Genomic DNA, 27,339 nt, shown 5'->3' with positions numbered 1-27,339 from the left:
AGGCGCTGGGTCCTCCGCAAAATCTGAGTGCCCAGGGCTGGTTTATGCAGCTCTTCTGCAGAGATTTCCAATGCTTGGGATTTATTGGTGGCTGGATACAGCCTGCCCTACTAGGGGCTAAAAAGAGTCAAAGAGGTTGGTCCTTAGGTATACCGAGCCCCAGGCATCTGTTTCCAAAACAGAATGTAAACAATTTTATTGTGTCAAGGATTTATTCGTGCTCACTGCCTTGTGTCATACAGCCAAAGGAAAGGAGAGCGCTTTTTCTCTCCTCATAAAGCAGGGTGTGTTTCAGACTCAGACATTTATATCAAGCAAGTGCATGGCTCCCTTCCCACCTTTCTGACTGTCCTGCAGTTATGAATTTGCAATTTCCCTGACTTATGATTGCCTTGTTCCAGTGCTGGGAAATTTGGAGCAGTCAGAGGATATCACTTCGCTAGTTTTTTTTTCTGCTGCAACAAAATACACTGCAGTGGAACCAACAAAGAGGAGATGAACACATCCGTGACACAAGTGGAAATGTGTTATTTCAACTTTCCCCTTGCTCTTCACTAACTAAATCCTGGCCTTGGAAGTACCGGAGAGATTTATCTGTTGGCTGCTGTGAATCCCCACTGGCCCTAATTGCTTGACCTTTAAAAAGCCACCGGATGGGACTCGGGGGTGTGTCAAGGAGATGTGAGAGCTCATCAGTGTCCATGTGCCTCTCACCAAGCTTTCGGTTGGAAGCAAAGCCTGTCTTTCATGAGTGGAAAGCCTCAGGAGCCTTTGTGAATCCAGTTTCCCCTTACTGGCTACCCTAATCCAGTCCTTCCCTAGTGGCCACCTCTCTTTAAAAAGCCCGCAAGAGCACTGCCATCTCCTTCCAATGGGGTTAGAATTAGAGAAAAAAATTAAAACGTAGCTCATAGGGAGGGGGTGGCTGAAAACCAGCTGGCCCTGTCCTGCCCTGCCTCTGTGGTTGGCTCAGGTTTTGCCAGAGGGTTTTGGATGGGCCCTAAGAGGGGGTAAAGATCAAATCGTTGTGAGAGGTGAATCCCCTCGCAACACCAGCCCTTCTCTATAATGTCTCTGGGCTCATGAAATGGACGAGGGTTCCAGCAGCACTGACAGAGTCACTGTTCAGTTTAAACCCCTCCAGTGGGGCAGATTTCTTTGCTCTCAGCTTGCAAATGCAGTTGAAGAGGGTCTGTTCCCACCCCTTTCCTTCAGAAAGTTTTTCCATCCAGATCATCCCTGATCCAGTTTAGACTTATACTGCTTCAAAACCCACGTGCAGAAAGGTTGCTGTCCTCAAGCCAAGCTGTAGTCAGTCCTGTGGTGGTAAATAGGACAGGACTAGTTTCCAGGGAAAAAAAAAAAAAATAAAAAATGGAAGGGCAAGAGTTTTAACCAAACCAAAGGATTTTCCCTGCAACATTATGCTGCAGCACAGTAGAAACTCTGGAGGTCAGAAGCTGAGATACAAGCACCAAAGAAAGCACTGTTTAGCTATTAAGTACCATGAGCCAGATGCACCTTCTGGGTCAGGATGTCTCTACACAGCCATATGCTGGAAACTGTGAGGATGTACTTGGATAAGGCTTGTCCAAACCCCACCATATTCCCCTTGCAAGTCCAGGACCTCTGCTCCAAGCCTCACTGGGGAGAGCTGGGCTGACCCCATGTGGTCATGGCCTTGTTATGACATGATTTTGTTTTTAAAAAGCCTTGACCTTCCATAGTTACTTAGGTAAATGCAATCTACTTCACATCTGTCAAATCTTTCCATCAAGGAAAAGACACTATGGAGGAAATTAAACTAAATCACCGTATGTCATTTTTCACACAGTGGAAATGTGTCCACACCCCCAGTTTCCCTGTTTAACCAGCTGAAGTAGCGCTTCCCCGTTTATTTTCACGAACAGAAACAAGACATGGTGCGCATCTTTCAGCATGGATGGGACCTTCCCAATTCTCTTCATCCCTCAAAAGAAACGAGAGAAGGGACAGGAAGGGAAAGCTCACACCCAGTTTGTGCCTCTCCCTTGCAGTGAAAGGTTAATAGTCGCAGTGATTCACCCAGGCAGCCCCCAACCCTGACTCCGCTGGACAAACTTGGGGTGAGCACTGCTCCCAGACTTTGGGTGTGCCTGAGCCCAGGGAGGCTGGCGTGTGTCATCTGGTCACTCCAGGCCTGCAGCATTGAAGACTAAGTAATGATGTCGATTGTTTCCAGGGTAACAGAGAGTGATTCATTCTGAGGGTAAAGTAACGGGGGGAAGAAACACGGAAAATGAAAATCATGTCTCAGAAGCACACTGTATAATTATCTTGTGCAGCAGGCCTCCAGCTCCATGCTACATGTGAGCCTTGACCTCAGCTATTTATGAAACAGTTTCTCAAGGTGATCTCCAAGTTAGGGTTGTTTTTTTGTTGTTGTTGTTTTAATTGAAAAGTAAGAACCCCCCTCAGTCAGGTCCCCTGCCAGCCTTGGAGGCTGAACAAAGCTCATTCCATCCCAGGACAGCAAGTCTTCTCCAAGGGGAGCATCGAAGCCTCCAAAAACAATCTCCCAGAGATGAAAAGTATCAAAGGGAGGGATTCTTTCTTTACAAAAGCTGCTGCCACCTGCAATTCTTCAGGAGAAAGAGGAACCTTTGTATAATCCTGTCACCTGAGCCATCCCTCCACAGGTACCCAGAAGCCTGTCCCGAGCTCTGGCCATCTCAAACACCAAACAGCTTTCCAGAGGCACTCCGGAGGCCAAACCCCGGTGGCAACGCAGGGAAACGTATGCGGAACAGCCAGCACTCAGCGCCAGCACTCAGTAATCTGCTGCTTCTGAGAAGCCTTGTATCACCCTCACTGACCCCATGTGGCCAGGCCTCAGTTTTACCCTTTCCCCCACAGTAAAGTCCTGCAGTCTGTCAACACAAATACCACAATCTTCACAGTCGCAGGCTGAAAAAGAGCTGTAAAGAGAAAACTGGTCCGGATGAGAGAAAGGAATGACCCAGGAGAGCCACCCTGCATAGCGCCGCAAACAGCAGCGACCCCGTCCAAATCACTCCCTGCGCTGATAGCCAGTGCAGCGCCTCGCCCCTGGGAGATCCTTGTTCAGGGGTGCGGGGGTGTCCTTTCAGACACCAAACCCCTACCAGGCAAACACCTTCGTGCCCCGGAGGTGGAGGGGGGCCGGGAGCAGCGATGAACCCAAAACCGGTCGCCACCTCCACGCCTGACCCCGACGTGTGTGGGCGGGATCTCCCGCACGGAGGGGGCGTGGCCACACCGCCCACAGCCCAATCAGCGCGCGGGGGCGGGGCTGTTCCCGGAGGTCGCGAGGCCGGCGAGGGGGTGGCCCCGAGTTCCGGGCGCGCGGGGCTGGGGCGGGGCCGGCGGGCGGTGATTGGCTGCGCGCTGGCGTGCGTGGCCGGCTCCGCCCCCTGCCACGTCCGTGCGGCGCCTGCGGCGCAGCCGGTGCGGGCGGCGTTTGGCGGCGGGGCCTCGTGTTTGGGTGAGTACGGGGGTGCGCGTGTATTTATGTGTGTGCGTGTGCGTGAGCGTGAGCGTGTGCCGCCTGCGGGGGCTCTGGGGGTTGCGCCGGCTCCTCGGTATCACCGTGAGGGGGCTACGTGAGGGGCGGCCCTTCGGGGACCTCCCGGAGGGGCTGGCAAGCGCGGCTGGGCGCCCCGTCTCCCCGAGGGGCTGTATGTAAGGGGTGGGCCTGCGCGGACACCCCCTCTGCCGAGGAGCAGTGTGTGAGGGGAAGAGACCCCCGCCGAGGGGCAGTGCGTGAGGTGAAGGGGACCGCTCCAAGGGGCTGCTTCAGCTCAAGGGGGCTGCTTCAGCTCAAGGGAGCTGTGGGGACCCCCCGAGGAGTCGCACAAGGGGTGATGTGGAGCTCTCCCCCTGCCCTTTCCCCGAAGGCGCTGTTTCAGGTGAGGACCCCGCCGAGGGCCCGTGAGGAGCTATCTCTTGCCCCTCGGGGCAGGGCTGGGGTCTCTCCCGTGCCCGCAGCTGGGGAGCCGCAGAGTTCCGGCCGACCCCGCACCGGGTGCTCGGGGGTTGGTCTCCCTCGGGCGGGCAGCTTCTCCTGTGGGGGCCCCGGGTTCCTTCCGCGCCGGCTTCGCGGGACGGAGCAGGGGGAGGAAGGACGGCTGAGAGGGACCGGAGGTTCCGTGTGCGCTTGCACGGCCCGGTCCCGCTCCCGCTCCCGACTCGTTGTGGGAAGTCCAGGATGCCCCGAGGAGGTTTCAGGTAGGCACCAGGGCCAGCACGCGGTTTCCTGGAGGAGAAACTGGCAACCCATCGAAACAGGCCGAAGCTCTTCTTCCTTGCTGCACCTTGAACCCGTTTCTTTAATTAGTCAATGCATTTCTATTGGGCAAGTCATATCCCTGACTCCAGAAGATGCATGAAGCTTCAAGCTTCATCCTGCTCCAGCTGTGCTGGATGTAGTTTGAAAAATAACTTTTAGTTTGTCGTTAACTGCTTGAAGAGCATAAATTTATTTCTTTCATATGCTTTTATACTGCTGTGTGTGCTTGGTATTCTGTAACCTTGAGCTGAAATTAATTAGATTCTAGTCTGTACGGTACAGAACATTGTAATGAATTCTAGGAAGGCTTTGTAACGGGACAGGGTAACAGCAAGTTTAGAATAATTGAGATCTAGGAACAGAGATACCTAATGTGTTGTTGGAACGAGGTGGACTTCACTTTTGCTAAGCAGTGACATAATGAATACACTAGTGATTGGCTTGCAGTCTTCTGCACACATTGGTGTGATCTGATCACTGAAGCTCAGGACTGGAACTCAAAGACCTGGATTCTTGCTTCTTGCTCTCCCATATAGGGAAATGTTTCTCTTTGCACTTCATTTCCCCCACTGTTTTGTTTTTGAAAATTCATGTGGAATTTGTATTCATTTGGATTTGTACTGCTGTGAGAAGGGGGATTTAAAGGCCGTCATGTATCAGCAGGTGGCATAGAATTTTTGTGGTTTTTTTTTTTTTGTTGTTTTAAAAAAGCTTTTTCAGTTTAGTTTCTAGAGCCACCTTCCACTTTGAGGCTTGCATGTTGCAGTTAGGCTGATAAGCTTCATAGCTGACCTCTGGTGTACTTCCTTTGGCAGCTTAACAGGGCTGAAAGATATCTTATTTTGAAAGGTATTCATCCCAAATACATTTTTTTCTTTCTGGTGTTTATTTGGCCTATCCAGTGATGTGCCAGTACCACAACTTTATGGTGCAGCTAAGTTAATATGAAGATGCATAAAGAACTTGGTCTCGGGAGAGGTTCTCATGATACGCTCTGCTCATAGCAGATGCTGCAGGTGTCAAAGTAAGAATTATTTTCCTATACCTGGCAGTTAGGAAAACATATCCCTTTTCTTCCTTTTACCCTTAATTCTGGATAATGCACAATCCCCAGTCTCTCTTTTGTCATTACCAGGTGTCTCACTGTCACCTTGGCACCGTGTGTTTTACCCGTTAGTGGACACTGAGGTGCTGCACTTTACAGCTGAGGTGGCATTGGACAGAGCAAACTGACTTGCACAAGGAGTGCAGTATGGGCCATGAGCGTGTGCAGGCTGTTGTATTATCTGTGTTTTCATACATGTGTTGTAGTGCCTCTTGGCTGAGACACTAAACATTTGTGTGATGGGACTGGTTCGAAAAAGTGTACTATTGCTACCGCCAGTTTTAAATGGAACATTAATGCCAAGGATCCCCTCTATATCGGTAGCCAGTATGTTAGGGTTATTGAGAGGATGAGATGCTTTCCTTTTCAGAGGGCCACAGAGGTTAAATATCCCAGGAAATGTCTTATCTATTTGTTGGGGCTTTTTTTCCAAGAGAAAAAACTTCCCAGAGGCACACAAAAGTGCCATGTGTCAACTTAAGGTAATACATGTGGCGTCAGTGTGTGTGCTGTTTAACCCATTAACCCAGTCCAGTGGAAGCTGAACTTCAGTTGCAAATAAAATGAACAGCAGTTTGTTCACCTTTCTTGCATTCCTGAGGAACATCCTGTGGCATGATATAACCTGGGGAAACGACTTATTAGAGATCAAAGCAAAAGCTAACCAAACTGCCCCTTACCCATGTGCATTCTGTTCCAGACCACCTGCTGCAGCCATGATGCCTGTTGCAACCATGATGCTTGATGACACCCCGATGTTTGACCCAAACATTCTGCATGAACTCGACTGGAGCGAGAACACGACGACGTTTTCTCCTGCTATTTCTCCTTTAGATCCAGGAGATGGCTTGGTTTTGAGACCACTTTGCACGGCTGATTTAAATCGAGGTAGAATTCTGTTTAATGATCACCACAAAGGAAAGCTGGGTGCTGAACTAGACACTGTATTTCTGTGTGATCCCGCACTAGATTAGGATTGCTCATTTTATCTGATTGGGGTTATTTTTATCAGTAAGGAATTTGAGCACTTTGCACCATGGATGGGTGCTGTGTTGGGTGACCCTCAAAATTGGTTTACTTGTTTTAACCTCAAAACCATCAAAATTCAAGTCAAATTTTCCAAATAATCCACAACTTCCTGTTCACCACAGCTTTGGAGAGAGTGTATGGTTGGTTGTACTGTTCCCTTTAATAGAAAAGTAATGGAAACCAGCATTATTCTTGGTGCAAGAAGATTTCTTCAGTTCTGTAACTTGGACAAAAAGGTTGTTCTGAAGAAACAGCTTAATATTACAGAATTTCAGGCTTATATATATATCTTGCTTGAACGTGTGCATCTTCTGCACTCGGGCTGCAGTTTGCTGCTGATCTTTCAGCGTTGCACAAGGCAGAAGTTTAATATTTCAGTCTAGTTCTGTAATATGTGGAGCACAGGCTTTTACGTACAACTGAGTTGGATGGTACCATGGGGATGTTAACTCTCCAAACAGCCATGTCAGGTTGTTCAGTGCTGTTTGGAGCTAATTGTGTGTCTATGTTTCTCACTGAGGGTTGTTCCTTGCCTTTCTTTTATAACAGGCTTTTTTAAGGTTCTGGGTCAGCTGACTGAAACTGGAGTTGCAAGCCCAGAGCAGTTTATCAGTGAGTATATCATTATTTCTTGGCATTTCCATAGAGGTTGCTGGGAGCCAAAGGATGGTGATGCTGACAGCAAATCTACTTGGGTGAGAGGCTTCCAACTGCTTGATGCCAGAAGGATATATTAACTCAGCTCCCCCAAGGCACTTGGTGTGGGATCCACTTGCAGCTATCCTGAAGGATTGCTTCTTCACTGGGCCACACCTAAATTGTGTAACTGCTTTTGAGGCTGAGCTTTAGGAGGGGCTGCTGGGGGATGGCTTTCTTGGCTGAATTACTGAAGCACTAGGAGTGAGACAGAGGCTTTGCCTCTGATTGTAGCTCAACAGCATCCTGAGCTCACTTCACTGGTTCAGCCAAAATGTAAAATAACCTAGGGGAGGTGCCGCCACCTTTGTCACAGTGCCCCTAAGAGACAGCAGAGATGCTGGGGAAGGAGGGATCTCTTGGCAGCTAAGGAAAAGTTATTTGTTTCATTTTCCTGGTTCTGTCTCTGCGCTAATCTGACTCTGGCTTTTGGGTTCTGGGGTGTTGAGTGCATCATCCTTATGATCCTGAACCCTGCAGTGATGAGTGTTCAGAACCTGTTGCAAGTGTCAGACTTCACAGCAGTTTAATCTGAGATTAACAGTGACTGTTGTGCTGTCTGTCTGCTCCCACAGAAACCTTTGAGCACATGAAGAGATCTGGAGATTACTACGTTACTGTCGTAGAAGACACAAATCTTGGACAGATTGTTGCTACAGCAACACTGGTTATAGAACATAAATTCACTCACTCCTGTGCAAAGGTATCTTCTCTTGCTGCAGCTTTAAAGAGAGGGAAAAGATCCTGTCCCTGACTCTGTGTGTGTTGTTTTTATGGCAGCTGTGTGATGAAGTATCTTCTGCATTTTTAAACTATCTCCCATCCTTGGCTGCTCAGATAAATAGTAAGGGAAAGCTTTGGCTTTTCTTAAGGAGAGAGCAGTTGGATGGCTGTCCCGTTCTCCCTCGCAGTGAGCTTTTGAACTAGTCAGACATGATTCTGATGGAGCAGATGGCTGAGGATCTTGCTGCTGCAGAGGGAGTCCCAGCTAGATGTGTGAAAACAAGGAGCTAGAAATACAAATCTCTTGGTAGGGAAGGGCTGTGGTGGGGCTGCTGTTCCTGTTGGGTGCTGGAAGGGGCACTGTAAGTGTGTTGATCGCTGGAGGAGTGGTGTCTAAACAGCAGGAAATGCAAGTGTGAAGCATAAGCAGAAAGGAAACTAACACAACAGTGCTCTGTTCGACTAATGCTTGCCTGTGTTTTCACAGAGAGGAAGGATAGAAGATGTCGTAGTAAGCGGGGAGTGCAGAGGAAAGCAGCTTGGTAAACTGTAAGTATTTTCCCACTGTTGCCATTCACCAGCAGCAGGCAGCAAGCCCTCACCCTGCTGCTTTCTGTCCCCGATGGGCACCAGCAGCTAAGCTGGATCATCAGACCTTGGAGGGTCAGCTGGAGCTTGGCTCTGCAGCTGAAGCTGCAGGGCAGATCCTCCTCAGGCAGGCATGTGACAAGAATTTAGCCAGAAGGTATCACCAGCCGATGCTCTTAAAACGGAGGCATAAAGTTGTCTGCAAGATGCTGGTACTTAGTTCTGTTTGTTTCTTGGGATAGTGACTGTCTGTGCAGTGAAGGCAAATGCAGAGTGCTGCAAAACTTGAGTGTTGTAGGTCTGATAACTTTAATCAATCCAGCATTCCGGGCCAGCTTCAACTGTTGGTTTTCTGTCTTTTTCAGATTAACATCCACCCTCACATTGCTAAGTAAGAGACTGAACTGTTACAAAATCACGCTTGAGTGTCTGCCAAAAAACGTGGATTTCTATAAGAAGTTTGGCTATTCGGTATCTGAAGAAAACTACATGTTCCAGCGGTTCTTTAACTAAGAACTTTGAGGGTTTGGGTTTGGTTGGTTTTGTTTTTTTTCCATAAAGACTCTTGGTGGAGGAGCTTGTGCTACAAACATTTTCTTCATGGAAAATTTATAGAGTTTATTGCTGCAAATGTAACAATCCCTATAAATAATGATTATCAAATGTGTAAATCCTGGGGGGAAAAGATATTACTGACATTTTAGAAGGGTCCTCTGGGTTAGGAAATAAGCGCTTAGAACTAATTTTTACTACTGTTCAGTCTAAGTGAAGCTTTTGTTCTCACTAAGTTACAAAGGACTCTTGTTAAAGGGGTGGTTTTTAACCAAAGGTATATATTTTTATGTCAAATTTTTTCTTGCATTGTATTTTTCTAAAAGTTTGCGATTCGTTTCTCAATAGCGAAGTACAGCTCAGGGGACTGTTCTGCTGCCTGTACTTCACAGAAGGATGATGTAGCTTGCTTGGGTAGGGACAGTGCTTCTCTTGGGCAGAATGAGTGATACGGAACAGGCCTTAGTGCTGTTCTTGCCACGGAACCTCACTGAAGTGCTGATGATGTGTTGGTGCATCTCAAGTTTTATAGGCACTATTTTCTGAAACCGAATTTGTTACTGTTTGTGTGGGTAGGGGAGAATCCCTATGGGCTAAGCTAAACCTGATGTGCTGAGTTTAAAAATGGCTGGGTACATCTTGCTGCAGGGGTCCTGCACTTTAGCTGATAACTTACTTTGTTTTCAGGATAATTACTTTTCTGACAAACCCAACCACAACGTGTGGTTTGTGATGGGGCAAAGGTAACTGGGAAACTGGAGTGTCTGGCAGAGAAAACACCCCATCTTCAGTGGGGCTCCTAGTACTCAATGGGAATATGATTTGTGTTGGGCAGGAGTGTGTTCAGCTTTGTATTTGAGTTTCTGAGGGCTGGGGGGGCTGTGGTTGTGCTGGTAACTGCTTATGCTTACAGCATAGCAAGCCAGCAGGGAAACCCCCACCCCAGCCTGAGGGACTTGTGCTGCTTTGAAGCATCCCTCTTGCTAAGAGATTGGATAAATAGTTTTAGCACTTTTGCCAGCAATGGCAAGCAAATAATGTACAAAGCCCTGGTCTGAACAGTGGGGTTTTGTGTGGAGAGAGTGACAAATCCTGTATCAATGAATAGGGCATTATGAAAACACGAAGGTTCGTACAGAGCAGCTGGTTGTGTTTGTGAACAGTGAGGCTTGACAAAATGGTCGTTCTTTGTGGTGTGGAGAGGTACTTTAAGCTGTGGTGGGGTTCTGTTTAATGTTCCTGATGGTACTCCACTCACTGTAGTGTTTCCTTGGTGATGTCTGATTTATTTATTGATTTTTATTTTGGTTTGTTTTTTTTTTTTTAATCTTTAAGCTGAATAAATGAAGACTGCCAAATGTGTCTGGCTTTCATATTGCTGCGTGGTGTCCAGAGGATGTGTGCACCTACTGACTTCCACAACATTACCACTAGCTGAAAATAAACTTTGTTTTCCCTTTCCCTGTGCTGGAAAGATGACTCCACATTATTTTCAGCAAGTGTCTGATGCATGTTTTCAGCTTTGTAAGTGTTCAAAGGACAATTCTCTGCTTGTTCTGGGGGTGAAGCCTTTGCCTGCAGGCACAAACCCCAGGCAGGAGTTTCTAACCCACTTTCTCCTCAGCAGACCAGCAGCTCCCCATTTTCTTTGAGTTACTCTCCCCCCCGGAGACAGCAGCAATGCTCCCTGTAGAACATGGAAGTGGCTTGGGCCCTGACTCTGCACTAATTGTATTAAATCAACTACTGCTTTATGCTGGCCCAGATGACTGAGGTGGATTTTCTTGCCTTTCACAGTTCTAATTAATTCTGAATTTCCACTAGTTTAAAGTGGATGATTTGAATTCAGTGAAACCTATACCATGGACATAGCTCCACACCCTCATTAAGAGTTAATGAAAAGATTAGTACAAGAAGCAGGTGATTGTGTTCCCTGCTTAGATCAGCATAAAACAAATTAATTGGGCTGAAAGCTTGGGTTTGTGGCTGCATAACAATGCTGCTGCTGGGCAGGATCCAGCTCTTCAGCATCCCAGCAACTGCTGAAGAGCTCTTTGTTCCACAGCAGAGGTGCCATCCCCATCCCTATGGCACAGCCCTCATGGCAACTTGGTGTTGAGAGAGGAGCTGTCAGGAATTCCACTGGACTCCTGGACAGTCATTTACATGGAGAAAGGGGTACGGGTATGAGTTGCACTAAAGCTTTGGAAACATTAGTTAGGCATTAAAGACTCTGCCAGCCCTGGTAAAACAGGAACTGCACAAGCTGCAGGCAGATGCTGTAGAGCTGATAGTACCCAGAGTGGAAGTCCATACCACCCAGCGCATTGGTATGTACTTTAGGTGAGCACGCTTCACAGGAAGCAGGAAAATGCCACAAATAACAGCTTTAAACAGCAACAGGTAGTATTAAAATACATTATGCGTCTCCTAAACTGCAGGAGCCCTGTTGAAGGAGCCCTGTTGATTTACCTACAGTACCACTGGCTCAAGAGGAAAGAGCAAGACCTTCCCAGGAATAAAGGAACTTTCTTAAAGGCTCTTGTCAGAAATCAGCCATAACATTACTACCACCTCCTCCAGGGATGTAACTTCACCCAAACAAGCCCCCAAAGAGGAGGTAACAGCTCTCCTGCCCTGAGGAAGAGCTCCAGCTCCTTGACTCTACTTCCCCAAAGCTGGAAAAGGGAACTTCAGCCCCTTACCATAGAACTGTGGATCCCCAGAGCTGCAGGTGCTGCAGCTTTGTGTGTGAATCTGAGGATAATAATTTCAACCTCTACTGACAGTCTAAGGCCACAGTGAGACACCCTACTGCCAGCTACCACCTTTGGTGTGATGGGAATACCTACTAGCAGAGAACTACATGAGACCCACAGCCAGAGGGGTCTCATATTAAGAAAAAGAATAATAGGTAAAAGGAAAACTAATCAGAATCCCTTAGGATCTGAGAGGCTGTTATGTGCACAGAGCAGGTACAATGGCTGCAGAAGGCTTTTCAATGGCTTGAAAAAAAGAAAGATGGATTGGTGGAAAATCCTTAGTCATGAAGCTTGTTGGTTTGTGAAACGGTCTCCCCAGGGAAGCACAAGGACCCCAGTGAGGTAACAGAACCAGACTACACATGAACAAGCCTCTCTGGCAGGGGAGAGACAGATGAATCACCAGCACTCTTCCATCTGTGCTTCATCACTACCCTTCCCAAGGGAGCTAAAACAGCCATTTTATGCAAAGAGCTGGTTCCCATCCTCACAGCTGGCATCATTTGGTGAGCTGTGCAAAGAGAAACAGCCCCAGACCCCACTGCATCAGCACAGTGGCCACACAGTGTAAGCAGTGAAACATGCAAGAACCTATTTCCCAACAGCTCTGAAGCATTCTTTTAGAGAGTCAGTTAACAGCATGTAATAAACCACACAACTGCAAATCCGTCAGTTTAACACTGACGTGCTATAGTTCTGCAGGAAGTAAGAGTCATACTTTCTTTTTAAAGCTGAACATTTCCCAACTAAAGCATCATACATTTCTCCAAGATTTCTTTCTGGAAGATTTGCATTGCTCCATCACAAGCATCAGTGGCAGAGGACAGCAGCAGTAAAGGGAAAGCACTGCTGAAGACTGGTTCAGGTTCAGCTCTGCTGTTAGCCCTCCCAAGGTGCAGCACTCCAGGGCCTTCACATCCCAAAGGAGATGAGGTTATTGGGCTATAAAGCCTCACCCAGGTATCCTGGCTCAGCTCAATGCCCAGCCTTAAACCAGGAGGATTCCTCCTTGGGTGTCACCAGTGTGTGTTCTGGCAGCATGAGTTAAACCAGGCTGGAGCTTTCAAACCAGAGTTTGCTAAGTACATGTCACAGCCTTAACACAGGCCAGGAGCTCAGACTTGCTCTGGAGGGACTGTCCCTCAGCTGCAAGACAAGGCAGAGGACCTGTGACTGAGCAAAGACCAGCAAGTCCCAGGTGTGGTCAACTTGCCCTGAATACACAAAGTGAGGCACAACTCCTACAAAGTAAACAAGCTGCTGGATAACCCTCCAGAAGACAGCAGTATGAAAATGATCCTCACAGTACAAAATGGCTGCTCATGCCTTGGAATTCAAAGATATCTGCCCTCACAGTCCCTGCCCCACAGGTTGCTTGTTCTGAGGCAAACAGCTGTATCAGCATGCAGCGAGTGAGCTGGATGCTTGGATCCCTGGGTGCTTTTTATATTGATTCAGCTCTCCTGAGCCCTGTTAAAATACAGTCCAATAACAAGTTCAGATTTCCCAAATACACAAGTTCTTCTAACAGCTCCATCATTTGCTCAGTCATCACAGTGCTCTTAAGGAGCCATCATTTCATTCACATCTTTTCTGCAACAGACTTATTGGCAAACCAAGCAGAGATGCAGAACAGGGACAGTCCTTGCAAACCAGAGGTTATCACAATGCTGCTCGGAAGGGAGAAGAGTTTCATGGCCTTGGAGATTCCCAATTTGAGAACTTCAAAGCACTGATAGTGCAGCCTTACTTCACTCTAAAGCTTTAGAAGAGCTGTGGTGAATCCTTTGGCTCTTGATACTACTATGGCCAATGCTTTGGGCTTCAATTATCAGGCATCAACCCAAATTTTACCTCCAATGATGCAATTATTGTTTTACAAAGGGAACTACTACTTCAATACCAGTTTGAAGATGTTCTATTCTACTAGAGAGATGGATCATGTTGTTTTGTTCAATTTAAATAATCCTGTAACTAATTTAACAAGCAGCTTTTCAGCACTAGCTGAGAGAATTCAGTCTTGATGTGTGTAAAATCAGTAGCTGCTCTCTATTAATTCAGCACATGACTATTTCATTAAGTAATCAGTATTGCTGAACTTACATAAAACAAGGTGAGGTTTTTAGAGGTATTTTGTTTCAAATTGATCTCGGAGTGTCAGCCTCAAAATAATTCAGATATAGTGAGGTTTATAACAAGGTAAAGAATTACATACCCGTTATATCACTGCTGTTGCTCAATTGCCAGTAGTAGCGCACAGTGAAGTTCATAAAGCACATTTCTACAAGCATGACCATAATATATACTGAGAACAAGGTGAGTTTTAGCAAACTTTTTCTTTACTAAAGTCTCTTGTTATAAATTACACAAATAACTTTATAAACAAATCCCCCCCAGCTTGCATTTTGTTTAAAGTAATAACTTTATATCATACAAATAAAGAAATTTCAAGTATGAAAAGTGCATTATTGCAATAATACCTCTTTGCAAGTCCAAAAATCTTGGTTTAGAATAAAACTGTAAAGTGTAAAAAAGGAGTAAAACAATCAGTGCCATCTATTCATTCAAGAAGTCCAACATCTTAAAAATGATGCTTAGTGTGTTGCAGAGGCAGATTTACATCTGGAAGCAACATGTAATTGAAAGGAAGCTATGTGTGTGTTCATTGTTTTGCTTACAACTCTGTTTTCTTTTTCTCCTAGTTTTCTTCACCTTTCTCGGCAGGAATTCACCATAAAAACAGTGCTTGTCCTCAAATATCATCCATTCTGTGCTGCTGCCACATGCACGGTTCCAAGTTCTTCATCCTCTTCGTGCATTCGCTTTAAACTTCCTGCAAAAGGCAAAAGGAAGGAGGAGACATCTGAAAAGATCAGCTCTCACAATACACAGCTATGAGGAAGACTACAGGGCAGTTGTTACTGTCTTCTGGCAGGGACTCTGCCCTTTGAAGACATTCTGCTTTTGGACAGCCAGATGCTGACACCACTCTGCTTCCCTCACATTTCTCCACATGGAAAGGAAATTTCCTAGAACCTGTCATTTCTTGCACTCCCTTTACATCTCCCCCAGACTCCATTTCCACTGACTCTCAGCAGGGGTTACTACTGGCACACCTCTATATGACTGAGAAAACAGCTTTTACATGCCCTCATCCCCCATTAACTGTTTAAAGACACAACAAAACACTTTTCAGAGCAACTGCCTTTATTTTAAGAGCAGCAATCACATCATGAACATTGGCTGCTTTCAACCTGTCACTCTTGATTCCTCCAGCACACTCAGGGTTTTTGAGGGACAGGGCCCTTCTCCAGCATGGTGTGGAAGTGCAGAAAATGCCACAGGGAAGGAAGTTCAAACATAAGAAAACAGAATACGCATACTGCACACTGAAGTTTGAACATCATTTACACACCAACTGCAGCCATCCCCTTCCCAAAAGTTGGAGATTTGCTGCTGCTGGAGGTTCACTTAGGGAGTACAAAAGTCACTTCATGACACCACGTAAGACAGGCGGCATCACACACAACACGCAGCTTCTGACCTGTAGTACCAGCTGGAACTGCGAGGGATCTCTCCAACTGCAGTGGTGACATCATCTGGATGGTTAATTTTGCTAGATAGATGGCTTCATATTCCTGAAAAAGTTTAATAATACACATTGCTATTAATTTAGTATAACGCTTTGTAAGGACAAGAAGGACTAATTCAGAGAGTTCACTAAGATGGTCTAGAGAGTAGCTTATAGAGTAAGGCAGAGATTTTACAGGAGAGTTCTTTGCAGCTTTGATGTGAAAGACAAAAACATCAGGAAAAAAGAGCAAAAGAGAACAAAGTAAACTTTCACTACAAAATAAAGCCAAAACTTCTGTGAGAATGTTCAGAGAAATTGTTGCTCCCAATTTGGACAGTAGAAACAAACCAAACTTAGAATACAGTAGCTTCAGAGATCTGTTACAAGGACAAACCACGGCCTTCAAGTTGTGTTCTAGTGACCTGTCACACTTTCAGTACTACACAATAACTCTTTCCAGGAGTTACTTAAAAAAAAACCAAACCCCCAGTCGAAAAACCCCTCAGGAGATACTCATCATCTTGAAGTAATAGCAGAGACACTGCAAACCTGTTTCAGCATACTGTCCTGATGCTTGCTCACCGTTCACCCAACAGACTCCTTGACTATAATAAAGCAACTTTATGATACCGCTATTTGCTATTTCAGATTTGTGAATTTCATCACCTAGGAATGCGAGTGTCCAGACACCGATGCATACCACAGCATTTTCCCATGTGACCCAGCACTCTCCTTAGCCATCAATTAAGCTGTTTCAGAGCCTCTTAATCACTGCACAAACCAGGATTTTTATTTCTCCTCCCTTCCTGGATTTGCTTTGTCTAAAGCTTAAGTGTAATGAAGTGGGGTACCCACTCATCTTCCTCCCAAGCTCTACTTTAGCTTCTGACATTTACTTGAAGCATACTTTTACAGTAAATGTTAAACCTAAGTAGAAACATCTGTTTTGTATGAAGGTGATTCATCAAATGGCTTCTGAGTTATGACCAGACAAAAAAACCCAAAACCCTAAAAGGCACCTGAAGTTGATGGACAAATCCAGCATTCGGATTAATACAGAATCTTCTTTCTTGAACATACGTAAATGCATCCCTTAAAAAGAGAAGGAGAGAGAAAATACTTGAGTGGAAAACAGACAGTGACAGAAGTCTGTGTGGTTTCAGGAGTCTTCCTTCCAATTACCAGCTCTTAGGAAATATACAGCCTCTGTTCCTCAGAACCAGTTTATACAACTGAAGTTGTTTGGGCGGAAGTGTAAAATAATACTAGTTGTAAAATACTATTTGCCCAGGCCTACCTACAGTTGTCGGCTTGCTGGCCTGTTCTCAACACACTACTTAGAACAGCCTCTTGGGGCCCTTCCTATAGTTTTACAGCGAGGCATCTGCCTGCTTAGGCTGGTATCCTGTTTCCATTAACAGCAGGTACCTGCTTCTTGAAGAAAGGATGTAAACAGATCTACAATGAAGCGAAATGGAATGATCTGCCCCATGTACAGTCTTCATTCAATCTCAGTAGCTAACTGGGTTATGCATCAATACACAACTGTTTAAGTTCCCTCCAAAGTTACTATTTGCTTACACCACTTGAATTAAAACATTAATGCCTACAGATATATTAGGCCTCTTATCAGTACTAAGTGCTCTCTCACTCCAGCCTTTTCAGGCAAATGGTTAACTATGTGACCATGCTCTGCTCTTACCTGTACTTCACCCCAAATGTTTCCATTATGTATGCAATAACTAAGGCAGCACTGAAAAGAAACAAAGAAAAACATTAGTAAAAGATGTTTCCATTGTTTAAAAAAAAAAAAAAGAGTAAGCAGGCTGGATGGTTTCCTACCTTCTAGAAATCCCTGCGTTTCCATGGACAAGAACTTTTCCTAAGAAGGAAAAACAAACAAACAACTTGTATAGACTGTAGAAAATTCTTTGAAATGTAGGGTTTTGTCCTCATTATGGAGAACTACACAGAAGCAAGGTACGTCCCAAAAATAAAAGTTGCGTCTTATTTCACTCTGGATTACTAACTACACTTTGCCCATTACTGCCTTGGGATAGAGAAGCACAGATCCCTGCCTCAGAGGATTCTGAGTAGCAGAACCTGCATTCCAGGACCACAATGCAGATTTTTAGCCCTGCATTAGTGAGAGGACAAAAAACTTCATGCACAGAACACAGTTGTGTTTAAAAGGGGGGAACCAACCCAAACCCCAGATAGTCAAAGTTTGTTTTCCAGTAGGAGGCAAAGGAAAGATCAGTTTGCTACGAACTTTGATAGTTCAAGCACAATAAACCCACAAATATAAGAAAACCTAATATTTAAGAGCCTCTAATACAGATCACTAAGTTTTAAAGCTTTAAAGCTTTAATAACATATTAGTAAACAAAGGAAAAAAATTAATGATTTTACCTCCACTTTGTAAACTTCCATCAATAAATTCTTTAGTCTACAAAAAAGAAAAAGACTCGAAGTTTCACATTATTTTAGATGTTACTGCTACTTGCACTTAAATTTGGCAGAATTTTATCTGTCTTTATATAAAATGACAATAACACACTCTTATACAGATCTATTTATATAGACTTAGACACCACTTCAACTGGACATTATTTCTTTCGTACATTTAACTATCCATAAAATTGTCAGTGAAAAATTAATGTGAAGCCAGAAACAAAATGCATAAAGTTCCATTACTGTGCTTTTTACAATCACTATGTCACATATTATGTCACTATCATAAAAAGTAACTTCCAAACATGTTTGCTGAACAGTTGGGGGAAAAAAAAAAACAACCCAAACAACAAAACCACAAACAAACATCCTCCACACATCAGCAGCAATACAGCCTGGACCCCTAGGAACACACAGGTGTCAGTAGCAAAGTTCCACAATGGTATTTTCAGTTACAGAAGTAGGTCTAATTGATTTGTGAGACATGATGTAATGAGGTCTGTGGAATACTGCCAGCTTGAAACAGCTGATTAGACAAAAAGCAAAAGCTAAATAACTTATTGTAGGGAAAGCTCAGACTAGACTCAAAAATATACCAATACAGAGCTGCAAGATTTGCAAAGATATTTGATTAAATGGCATTACACTTTAAAAAAAGCCATAAGCCATCAACTGATCTGGTGCCTTGTTCTGCAAAAACATGACCACTGCCCTACCTGCATATGGCAGAGAAGAGCTTTGGTTGGTTGGTTTGGGTGGAGGAAGTACCAAAAAAACCTAACCTAAAGATATAAAACTATAGGTGAAATGTAAGGCGTTTATTCTATTTCCAAATGTTAGTATGTGATGGATACTGTTTAATGTAAAGTTACCTTTTAACTCCTCAACATGCCTCAAGATGCTGTAAAACTTAATTACACTATCTAGTTCCTATTTTCTATTGAACTTTGCTTGATATCCTGTTGAATTTGATACAAGAGATATAAATACTCTTGAGCTCAAAAAGCAAGTTTCCTACAGGCCACTTTCTCCAGCATCCTCTCTTGACCTTCTTTGTTTTGAGACCAGTCTTTTTTACTCCTCCCTTTTCCCCCTCCCCAAGACCATAATAAGATACAGCCCTTTGAATTCTGCCTCAGTGTCTATACTTGTAAAAATATGTTAATTACACTTACTAATGTGGCAATAAGGTCACATAAGAGTTCTCAGCCCCTCCAGGAACCTCTGACTGGGTATCTCACATTTGAAACCAGTATTTTTTAGTTCAGAAAACTCTTACTGGGCAACTCCGTTCCCAATCCATTCACATGAACACACAAATACTTACCATGGGGAAAAATCGTATTATATTCTCAACTGGATTATCTGCAATATCCAAGACTAAATACCTACAATGAAAACAGTTGCTATGAGTACACAGTACTACTGAGTTGTTGCTACAAGTCCCTGTACAGCTGATTCAACCTCACTTCACTCAAACCTGCAGAAGGACGCTAGCACTACTCTCCTGGCTGTACTTTCTTGTCCGAGATCAAGAATTTCTACAGTGAAGCAACCTCTGGAGCTGTCCTTATGAAAAGGATGTGAGGAACCTGCTCTGATATCCCCTGACAAAAATCACATCTCAGAGAAGAAATTCACAAGTGCTGTGCTACAGACAAGTCTAAAAGCAGAGTACTACACACTCACATGCTCCCCATCAGTTTGTAAATATGGGTCAGGGTTCTTTTCTGGGGCTTTATGCAACTTTTTCAGAGGTACCATTCTGATTAAGTTACCTCAAATGTTTTATTAGCAGGAGAAACTGTACTCACAACTAACAGCTTTAAAACTCTAGACAGTTAAAGAATCATAGAAAGGTTTGGGTTGGAAAGGACCTTAAGATCATCTAGTTCCAAACCCCTCTGCCATGGACAGGGATGCCTCACACTAGACCATGTCACCCAAGGCTCTGTCCAACCTGGCCTTGAACACTGCCAGGGATGGAGCATTCGCAACTTCTTTGGGCAATCCATTCCAGTGCCTCACCACCCTCACAGTAAAGAGCTTTTTCCTTATATCTAAGCTAAACTTCCCCTCAGCCCGTCTTCATACCGGAAGTGCTCCAGCCCCCTTATCATCCCTGTGGCCTCCTCTGGACTTACTCTAACAGCTCTACATCCCTTTTATGTTGGAGACACCAGAACTACACACACCCCAAGCAGGGTCTCATGTCTCTCAGTTACTGCAAGGTAATGGATACTTCTCATTTGCAGACTTGCCTATGTCTGGAGTTTATTAGGATGAATATGGTTTGGATTTAAGAGTATGTCTACGCCTTAGCACATTTTTCAACAGGTTTTGACAATGTGAAAATATTTGGAAAGAACACTAACACAGAAAATCTTGATCATTTCTCACCTAAATAACTGTTGGAAGTTTGGTTTAATAAAGTTTGCTTCGATGTTTTGCCGTATGCATATTACATGGGTTATTCCATGTTTCTGAAGTATAGGTAGCTGTGGAAAAACAAAACCGCACACTTATTTTTAAAATTATGGAATCCATCTATTGCAGAGCAATAGAAGAAAAGCTATGCCTAAATACACAACAGGGTTCAAGGAAAGCCAGAGCTGGTTTTCTAGTATTCAAAGCATACTGTGAAAAATGTTGTATTTAAAAAAGACAAGACACGACTATTAGGAGCTGCAAGAAAAGGCATTCGTGACAATGACAAAAAGAACAGGCAGTAAAGAAGGCATTCAATGAACTTGTTTGTCTTGGCCCACCTTTCACTTTGCATGAAATGGCAAGTCCCTACATGATGTAGAAATTTACATCCAACACCAGATTCTTGTTGGAATCAGACCGCTGAAAGTAAGATCATTTAAACTATGAGGTAAGTTTGCAGATACAAGCTTTGTCTTAGCAGTGCTTAACTTTGTTGTAGATGCAATTCACCTTATTTATTGTGTATGTGCAAGTTCCTGCTCACACATACATGATTTATGTTGCAATGCTTTTGCAAAGGAAATAGATTGCCTGATCGGGAACATGCATGTCTCAAATTATTCACCTTTTCCTAAGAAAAGTTATATTCAAGCTTGATTATAAGACTCAATTATAGCACAAAAAGGTCACTCATGAACACTCACTGCAATTAGTGTGCAAGTCACTTCAAATTGGCACTTCTGGTTTGTAAGGAGCAGTTAGAGCTGACTAGCTGAACTGAGAGAGCACATGTGTGCGCATATGAACACATCCCAAACTTCGGGCCACATGAAAAGAATTTCATCAGGGCTATTTTTTAGGAATTATTTCTTCCTGAAGTAACCCTTTAGCTCACAACACTGTGAAGGAAAAGAGTCTTCTAAGTGTCAACTGCCCAGCATGTGCCTGAGAGGGCATTTCAGATTCACCCTGAAAAGGGGAGGCATTGACACCAGCCCCAGTCAGATAATCCCACAGGCTAAAAGGACCATTCCATAAATGTACCATGTATTACTTCTGCGCTGGCATTCTTCATGTTCCAGTTCAGGATTGCAGTCAAATTTACACCCATACAGATGAACACGCAAACATATTGCCACAGTAACAAATCAAATCGCCACAGCAAAGTTTCCTTACGAGACACTATTCTGAAAATCATACCTTGCTTTTCATAGCTGAAGAATATGGGCCTAAAAATAACCCAGGTAAAATTTCCTAGGAGGCAGAAGAACACAGACATTTAATACCAAGTCAATATTATTTGAAATAATACATCAATTCAGACTATGGCCATGGAAAAGAGATTTACATATTAGTGAGATGCGTTATCAAGCGTCATTTATAACAGGATAAGGTGGAAAAAATCAGTTTGGCAAAATAAAAGAAACATTATCTTTCTGCAGTAGATCTTGTTTTGGAACAGGAATCAAGTCCTTTATTTGGACAAAGTTCCAGTTTGATTACTGCATCTTACCCAGCCCCAGATCAAATGAAGGGAACTTTAAGTTTGTGTATAATCGTGTCTTGCAATTAATTCCAAATTGCTCTCATGGTAAAAGATACACACATGGTAAATCATACACACTTGGTAAGTCTGCTAGCTTTGTCCTAGTAGTAGGAAAATACACATTTTTAAACCTTTATCGCCCCACCAATAGAGACATGTAGGTCTGTAGAACTTGTTTGTGCAAAGATTTGGCTGACACCATGGTAGGAAAATTTTAATTGCTCGTCCTACTTGAGAACACTTACTTCCAACCAAATTTAAGTTAAAAAGCAAAGCCAATATATTTTTAGCAGTCATCTCCTAAGAACATTCACGAAGCTAAAAATGTAGTATTTGGGGGATTCTGAAGGACAAAATTACTACTTTTTTTTAAGTCTTTGTACAGCAGATATCCAAGCCCAGCTGCACTCTGAGCTAGCAATCCTCATCTCTTGCATGGTGCTGCTTGACACTTTACCCCTCAAGACTAATTCTGGTACCTGCTCCCTTGTAGGGCACTTTCTTTTACTCACTGAACACAACATGTTTTGTTACTGAAATGGTAAATGAAAGCGTGTCATACCTGCATCTCTCTCCTCATGGGATAGGTCCAATCCTTAAAAATAAAATAAAACATAACTACATATACACACAAGGGGAAAAACACATTCAGGCAGAGATCTGTACTGGCATGATATAGAAATAACTTGGAATTTATTTTCTCAGACTGTACAAGCTACCTGCTACGCACCAGGCATGGTGCTTACGCTCACTAACTCTCCACACAGATACCAGGAACACTCATGCGCAAAGAACGCTGTTTTGAAAGCTAATATGAAGAAGCCTCAAGCTCACTACATTATCAGTGAACCAGCCGGCGCAGAACACCCAGTGTTGTACATCCGCACCTCAGCTTTCTGCTCAGAAGCTTCCCCCTGGAGTAAAAAGGTCAACAAAAAAAAGGAGAAAGGAAGGCAGCTTTAGAACATTCTGTACTAGCTACATTTTGCCCGGCACATTCCTACCGCCACTGACAAAACAGTTAGAAGATAACATGTAAAGCAGGTAACTCCCTTAGAGACTACACTGCCCCACCCAATACATTCAAACTAACTGCATTTTGAGTATTTAGGATTAACAATTCTAGAAACTCACGCTCTCCATGAGCACAGCAAGCCACTAAAGTGAATCTCCACTTTTCTCCACCCCAGACAGTTACACTGGGAAGGATCCTTCCACAGTAAATGCATACACTCGTGTTCAGCCACAAGGACATGATGCTTCTCTTCAGTTAATTTACAGATAGCACATCACACCCTTCCATAGAACCTCAGACCCTCTCTCAGTCTGTGAGGGTTCACTACTTGGGAAACACCTCAACTGTTTACTATCATTAACCTCAGTCTCTCAGAACTGCCCAAAGCAAATGCCAGGATCAACATCTCTATCCTTCGCTCCACTTTACAGAACTGCCAAAGCTGAACAGAAAAATGTCCAGGCAGGCTCTATTCCTGTCTTTCCTTTTTTCCAACTCCCACCGTCCTCTATTAACAGGCTCTTACTCATTCTCTGACCCTCACACACGAAGGAGTTGTATCTGAGATCACAGTTACCAGCTGGAGGGGGAAAAAAAGAATAAAAAGAAATAGTTAAAGCATATCAAATCAAATGCATACATATATTTACATAACTCTGTTGTTCACTCCACACACACCAGCAGCTAAGAAAAAACATTGCCGTATGTCACTCCTGCTATGTTCTCCTCAAAACTATGAGAAAGTTAAAACTCTGGATATTGCACCTCTGAAACAAGCTCAGGATTCCACTAAGATCAACCTCAAACTGCAACACTGTCCACCCCAGCACCTGCAGTTGTACTGGTATTGCATGTTAACCCTCTTTTTACCAAGACACTCAAGAAAAATCCAGTGCTTCCCCCAAACACAGGGAGGTTTTGCTAGCTCTTAGAGGTGGAATTATAGAGGGGATTAGTATCAATAAAGATATTCTGGAAACCACCTGAACTGTGTCTGGGAAGGTATTTCTGAGAAAGCAAACAAACATTAAGCAACTCAAAACAATTCTTTGACTACAACCTAAAATGGTAGTACAAGCAGAGAAATAAATGCACCGACAAGGCCTTTGCTAAAGATACAGAGATGCAGCTAAATTATTTCTGCATGTTTCAGCTGTAATAATAAAATCTCCTGATAGTAGAAATTAGAAAACCTGTGACAAAAGGATGACATTTACAGAATTGTATCCTTTGGGAACAGATACAGATATTTGGGTTAATATAAGAGTGTTTAGTAGCATAACCCAGGTGTCTCACTGCATATACAAAAGCATCATTTGCTCATCAAAAAGCAAGAAAACCCAATTTTTCTCAAGTATAAAAGCAACAGTAATAAACTATGAAAAGCTTCAGCTATACTCCAGGAGTATTAAACACTTCAGTGGGTTTATTATGCTATTTGTAGAATTCAGAAGTCTTAATCTGGAGCATAATAACAACACAAATTCATCACCACTTTGGGGTAAGGAGACTTAACATTACAAATATTTCTTTCAAATGCATCAGAAGCAGGAAACTGTGCTAGTCCCAACAGCTGTAAAATGTGCAAAGTAGGTAGGTGAAAACTTAGCAATATACAGTCCAAAGGAAAATCAACACCCAAAAGACAACAGATGCCACAGATATTCTGAACAAGAAAAAAATGTTAGTATTGGCTCCAGACATTAGTCTTCAGTGTTAATCAAGAAGCTTAAAAGATACAGTTTTCAGTGGGATTTAGTTTACAAAATAGATATCTGAAAGGTGATGCAGGCAGAAAACATTTAATCTGAAACAAGTACACAAACTACTGAGAGTGACTCTGGTGATTCCTTACAACCCTTCAAGGTGTCTAAAACCAACAACACAAGATTATTCCAGTGCAAAATTATGTAAAAGTAAATCTATGAATGTAAGCTGAGTCCAAGCATAGGTCTTATTTTAAGGAATTCATTCATCAATCATGTTTTCCACACTGTCTGAACCACCCATCAGACAAATAACAACTGAAAGTTTGTTTTTAAGAGATCAAATACAAGATTTTTGCTAAGAAAACAACTGATGATGCCAGAGCTGGATAAAGTAACAGCAGACCTTGCTGCTAAGTACTTGGTAGGCTCTTCAGAAAAGGCAACAACTTCCCGGGAAACACCAAAACACCACCTTCAATTCTCACAAGACACAAAAGTAAAGAGAAAGAATGCAAAAATTAACCCCCACAACTCCAAAGTCTTTAAAACTCTGATAAGAGGAGCCACTCACCTCTGACAGACCTTCCCAAGCTTGACTGTGATTCACTGATGGACAAGTTCAACAGACAGCGCAGCTGTTCTGCTGAGGGTGTTCACAGCACATATCTGCTGTTTTGGATTCACACAAATAAAATGCCAGGGACTACATAAAGCACTTCAACTACTGTCCCAAAATGGACTGACTGGCAAGAGAAAAGGGAGTGAAGCATGTTTCAAAGCCCTCCCTTCCCCATCTACAGCCAGCCTCTAACTGAAATAAACTGACGATAAGAATGAGTAAGACTTGTATATATTACAAATTGCTTCTTGGTAAGCAATATCTAAACTACAGAGAATTACTTTGCCAGCAATTATGGTTATTTTGTTGGTATTTTGCCATAACTATACCTGTTCTTCTTTAGAAGAACAGTTTAATGGCAAAACTCCCCTAATGTCTTATACCGACATGTGCAAATGCCTGTACATGTGGATTTTCCCCGAGTGACCTTGGCTAGGACTCAAAAATTCATAAAATGAATTTTGTATTAGTTTCACATCCCTAACATTGAAACTTGTCTATGCTCAACATCTGCACAAAAGCAATGACTGCTTTTTAAACACAGCATTGCAAGGTACATTGTGTAATCTGCACATGCCTCACCAGAAGCAATTTAGTGAAATTGCTTAACTGGCTCCTAACTGACAGTTGACGTCTGAAGACTCATCTAATTCCCACATATAAAAGGTATATTCTAGTCAGTATATCCCAGTTGGTCTCTGATGAAGCTCAGCTTTAGTTGGAAGGCAACCCGCAGTACTGCACTTTCATCATTACGGCTAAACTCCTGCTGCCTTATAATTAGTAGCCTGAAAACTAGACTGCCCTAGATGAAGGAAGATGCTTTCAAAGGTGCAGAAAAAAACCCACCAGTAAAATAAATCAGACCAGTAGTTTAAAGAAGGAGAATCCACTATCTTTTCTAGATTTTAGCTGCTGTCACTTATCCGTTCAGCATCCCTGGGCAGCAGCCACCATCTGCAGCGACTCTCCCTGTTTTCAATTCCTCTTGAAAAGCTGCACACAACTCCCAGGAAAGCCTTCCTAACTACACCAGGTTTCTGACCCTTTTCCAACACTCAAAACAGCTCTTTTGCTGCTGATTAACAGCATCACTTACCTCTCTGTACTGATTTCTCTTCCTATCACAATTCATCACAGTAACACTTCCCCGTGACTGATCCTTCCTTGTGTACCTCAAAAATCTAGGGCTGTCAGAATCCTCTTGCCTAAATTTGTTTCCCTGTCTAGTGGAATATGCACATAAACTGTAACACTCAAAGTCTTTTCTCCAAACTTGATACAACACTCTTCCACAAGTTGTGAAATCAAGCTGAAGACAACTGTTACGGCAATGACAGCCACACATTCTACTGACCCGCTTTAATTCCTTCAGCTGCTCTGGCTAACTGATCTCTCAGCTCTAACTTTGACCACTCTGTATAGGAAATTAAAGTTCAGCTAAACAATGTTCTAATCAGAACAGTCAGAGTGCATGATGATATTAACTGCCAATACTGCTATCACACCCCCCTTAAGCAGGCTACGGCTTGGATTGTGGATGGGTCCTGATCTCTTAATGATTACCTTGATGCAAAAGCTTTATATGTAACTGAGGCAGTTTTAAGGCTAATTTACACAATTAAAAGAAATCACATCTTGGTTCTGACAGTACTTTGGATAGTATGTTGGAAAATGAAAATATACTCAGAGCTGATAGTCAAACAAAAGGGAGAGAAGGGACTTTATCATTAAAGACCTGCGCAAAAGTAAAGCTTTTTGTAAAACAGAACAAATGTCAAGCAAAATCATGAAATACTGAAGTATTTCAAGTAACAGAGCACACTCATTTGCCATCTTCTGACAAGAAAACATAAAATGAAGTACTGAAAACATATTAAAGAAAAATATCTGAATATTACTGAAAACTGTCACATCTCTCACTGCAAAGCGTGCTACTTTAGAGCCTCAAAATGAACTACAAACAAGGGCAAGGTTTCATTCCCACCCCTTCACAGCTGTTTAATCCTATGGTACCATGCTCAGGAAATTCTAATGGCCCCAAACTAACTGCTTTTTTAGCAAAGCTGGTTGTCAACCAAGTAAGCTCCCCGCTCCAGGTCACCACAGGTCAGATAAGCACTAGGACAAAACTGGTGACAACGCTGGATGGTTGGATGGGTAGTTGGCAGGATGGGTAAAGCTGCTTTTTAGCAAAGCCAGCTATTAGATGGGCTTTGCTATAACAGCAA

The 27,339-nt window shown here is 43.4% G+C and overlaps 2 protein-coding genes across 8 annotated transcripts in view; one reads left to right on the top strand and one right to left on the bottom strand.

Annotated features, from left to right (window-relative positions):
- The first annotated feature begins 3,386 nt into the window (after positions 1-3,386).
- GNPNAT1 (glucosamine-phosphate N-acetyltransferase 1) lies at positions 3,387-10,357 on the top strand. 4 transcript variants are annotated; one of them, XM_061462555.1, is made up of 6 exons: positions 3,387-3,502; positions 6,112-6,299; positions 6,990-7,052; positions 7,712-7,839; positions 8,347-8,408; positions 8,813-10,357. In XM_061462555.1, exons 2-6 carry the CDS (start codon positions 6,128-6,130, stop codon positions 8,958-8,960), a joined length of 573 nt encoding a protein of 190 aa, XP_061318539.1. In that variant the 5' UTR covers positions 3,387-3,502; positions 6,112-6,127; the 3' UTR covers positions 8,961-10,357. The 4 variants fall into 4 exon arrangements, with proteins under 4 accessions (XP_061318539.1, XP_061318538.1, XP_061318536.1 ...); XM_061462554.1 differs by lacking the exon at positions 3,387-3,502 and adding an exon at positions 3,847-3,926; XM_061462552.1 differs by lacking the exon at positions 3,387-3,502 and adding an exon at positions 4,053-4,245.
- Positions 10,358-14,078: 3,721 nt separating this feature from the next.
- The window catches only part of STYX (serine/threonine/tyrosine interacting protein), a 36,281-nt gene continuing 23,020 nt past the window's right edge, over positions 14,079-27,339 (bottom strand). For 2 of the 4 annotated variants that reach the window (XM_061462551.1, XM_061462548.1), the window contains 10 exons: positions 22,328-22,360; positions 21,420-21,473; positions 20,190-20,287; positions 19,117-19,177; positions 17,748-17,784; positions 17,178-17,217; positions 17,038-17,088; positions 16,355-16,427; positions 15,306-15,399; positions 14,079-14,594 (listed from right to left, as the gene is read on the bottom strand). In XM_061462551.1, coding sequence (XP_061318535.1) covers positions 14,521-14,594; positions 15,306-15,399; positions 16,355-16,427; positions 17,038-17,088; positions 17,178-17,217; positions 17,748-17,784; positions 19,117-19,177; positions 20,190-20,287; positions 21,420-21,473; positions 22,328-22,360 — 615 coding nt within the window. In that variant the 3' untranslated portion in view covers positions 14,079-14,520. The remainder of the gene's footprint in view (positions 14,595-15,305; positions 15,400-16,354; positions 16,428-17,037; positions 17,089-17,177; positions 17,218-17,747; positions 17,785-19,116; positions 19,178-20,189; positions 20,288-21,419; positions 21,474-22,327; positions 22,361-27,339) is intronic. The other 2 variants (XM_061462549.1, XM_061462550.1) reach the window with 2 other exon arrangements.

This window comes from Pezoporus flaviventris, unplaced genomic scaffold (genome assembly GCF_033815535.1).
Source record: "Pezoporus flaviventris isolate CSIRO_AGI_PZ_B2104156 unplaced genomic scaffold, CSIRO_AGI_Pfla_v1 ptg000035l, whole genome shotgun sequence".
Taxonomy (NCBI): domain Eukaryota; kingdom Metazoa; phylum Chordata; class Aves; order Psittaciformes; family Psittacidae; genus Pezoporus; species Pezoporus flaviventris.
This window is presented reverse-complemented; position numbering and strand designations above follow the sequence as displayed.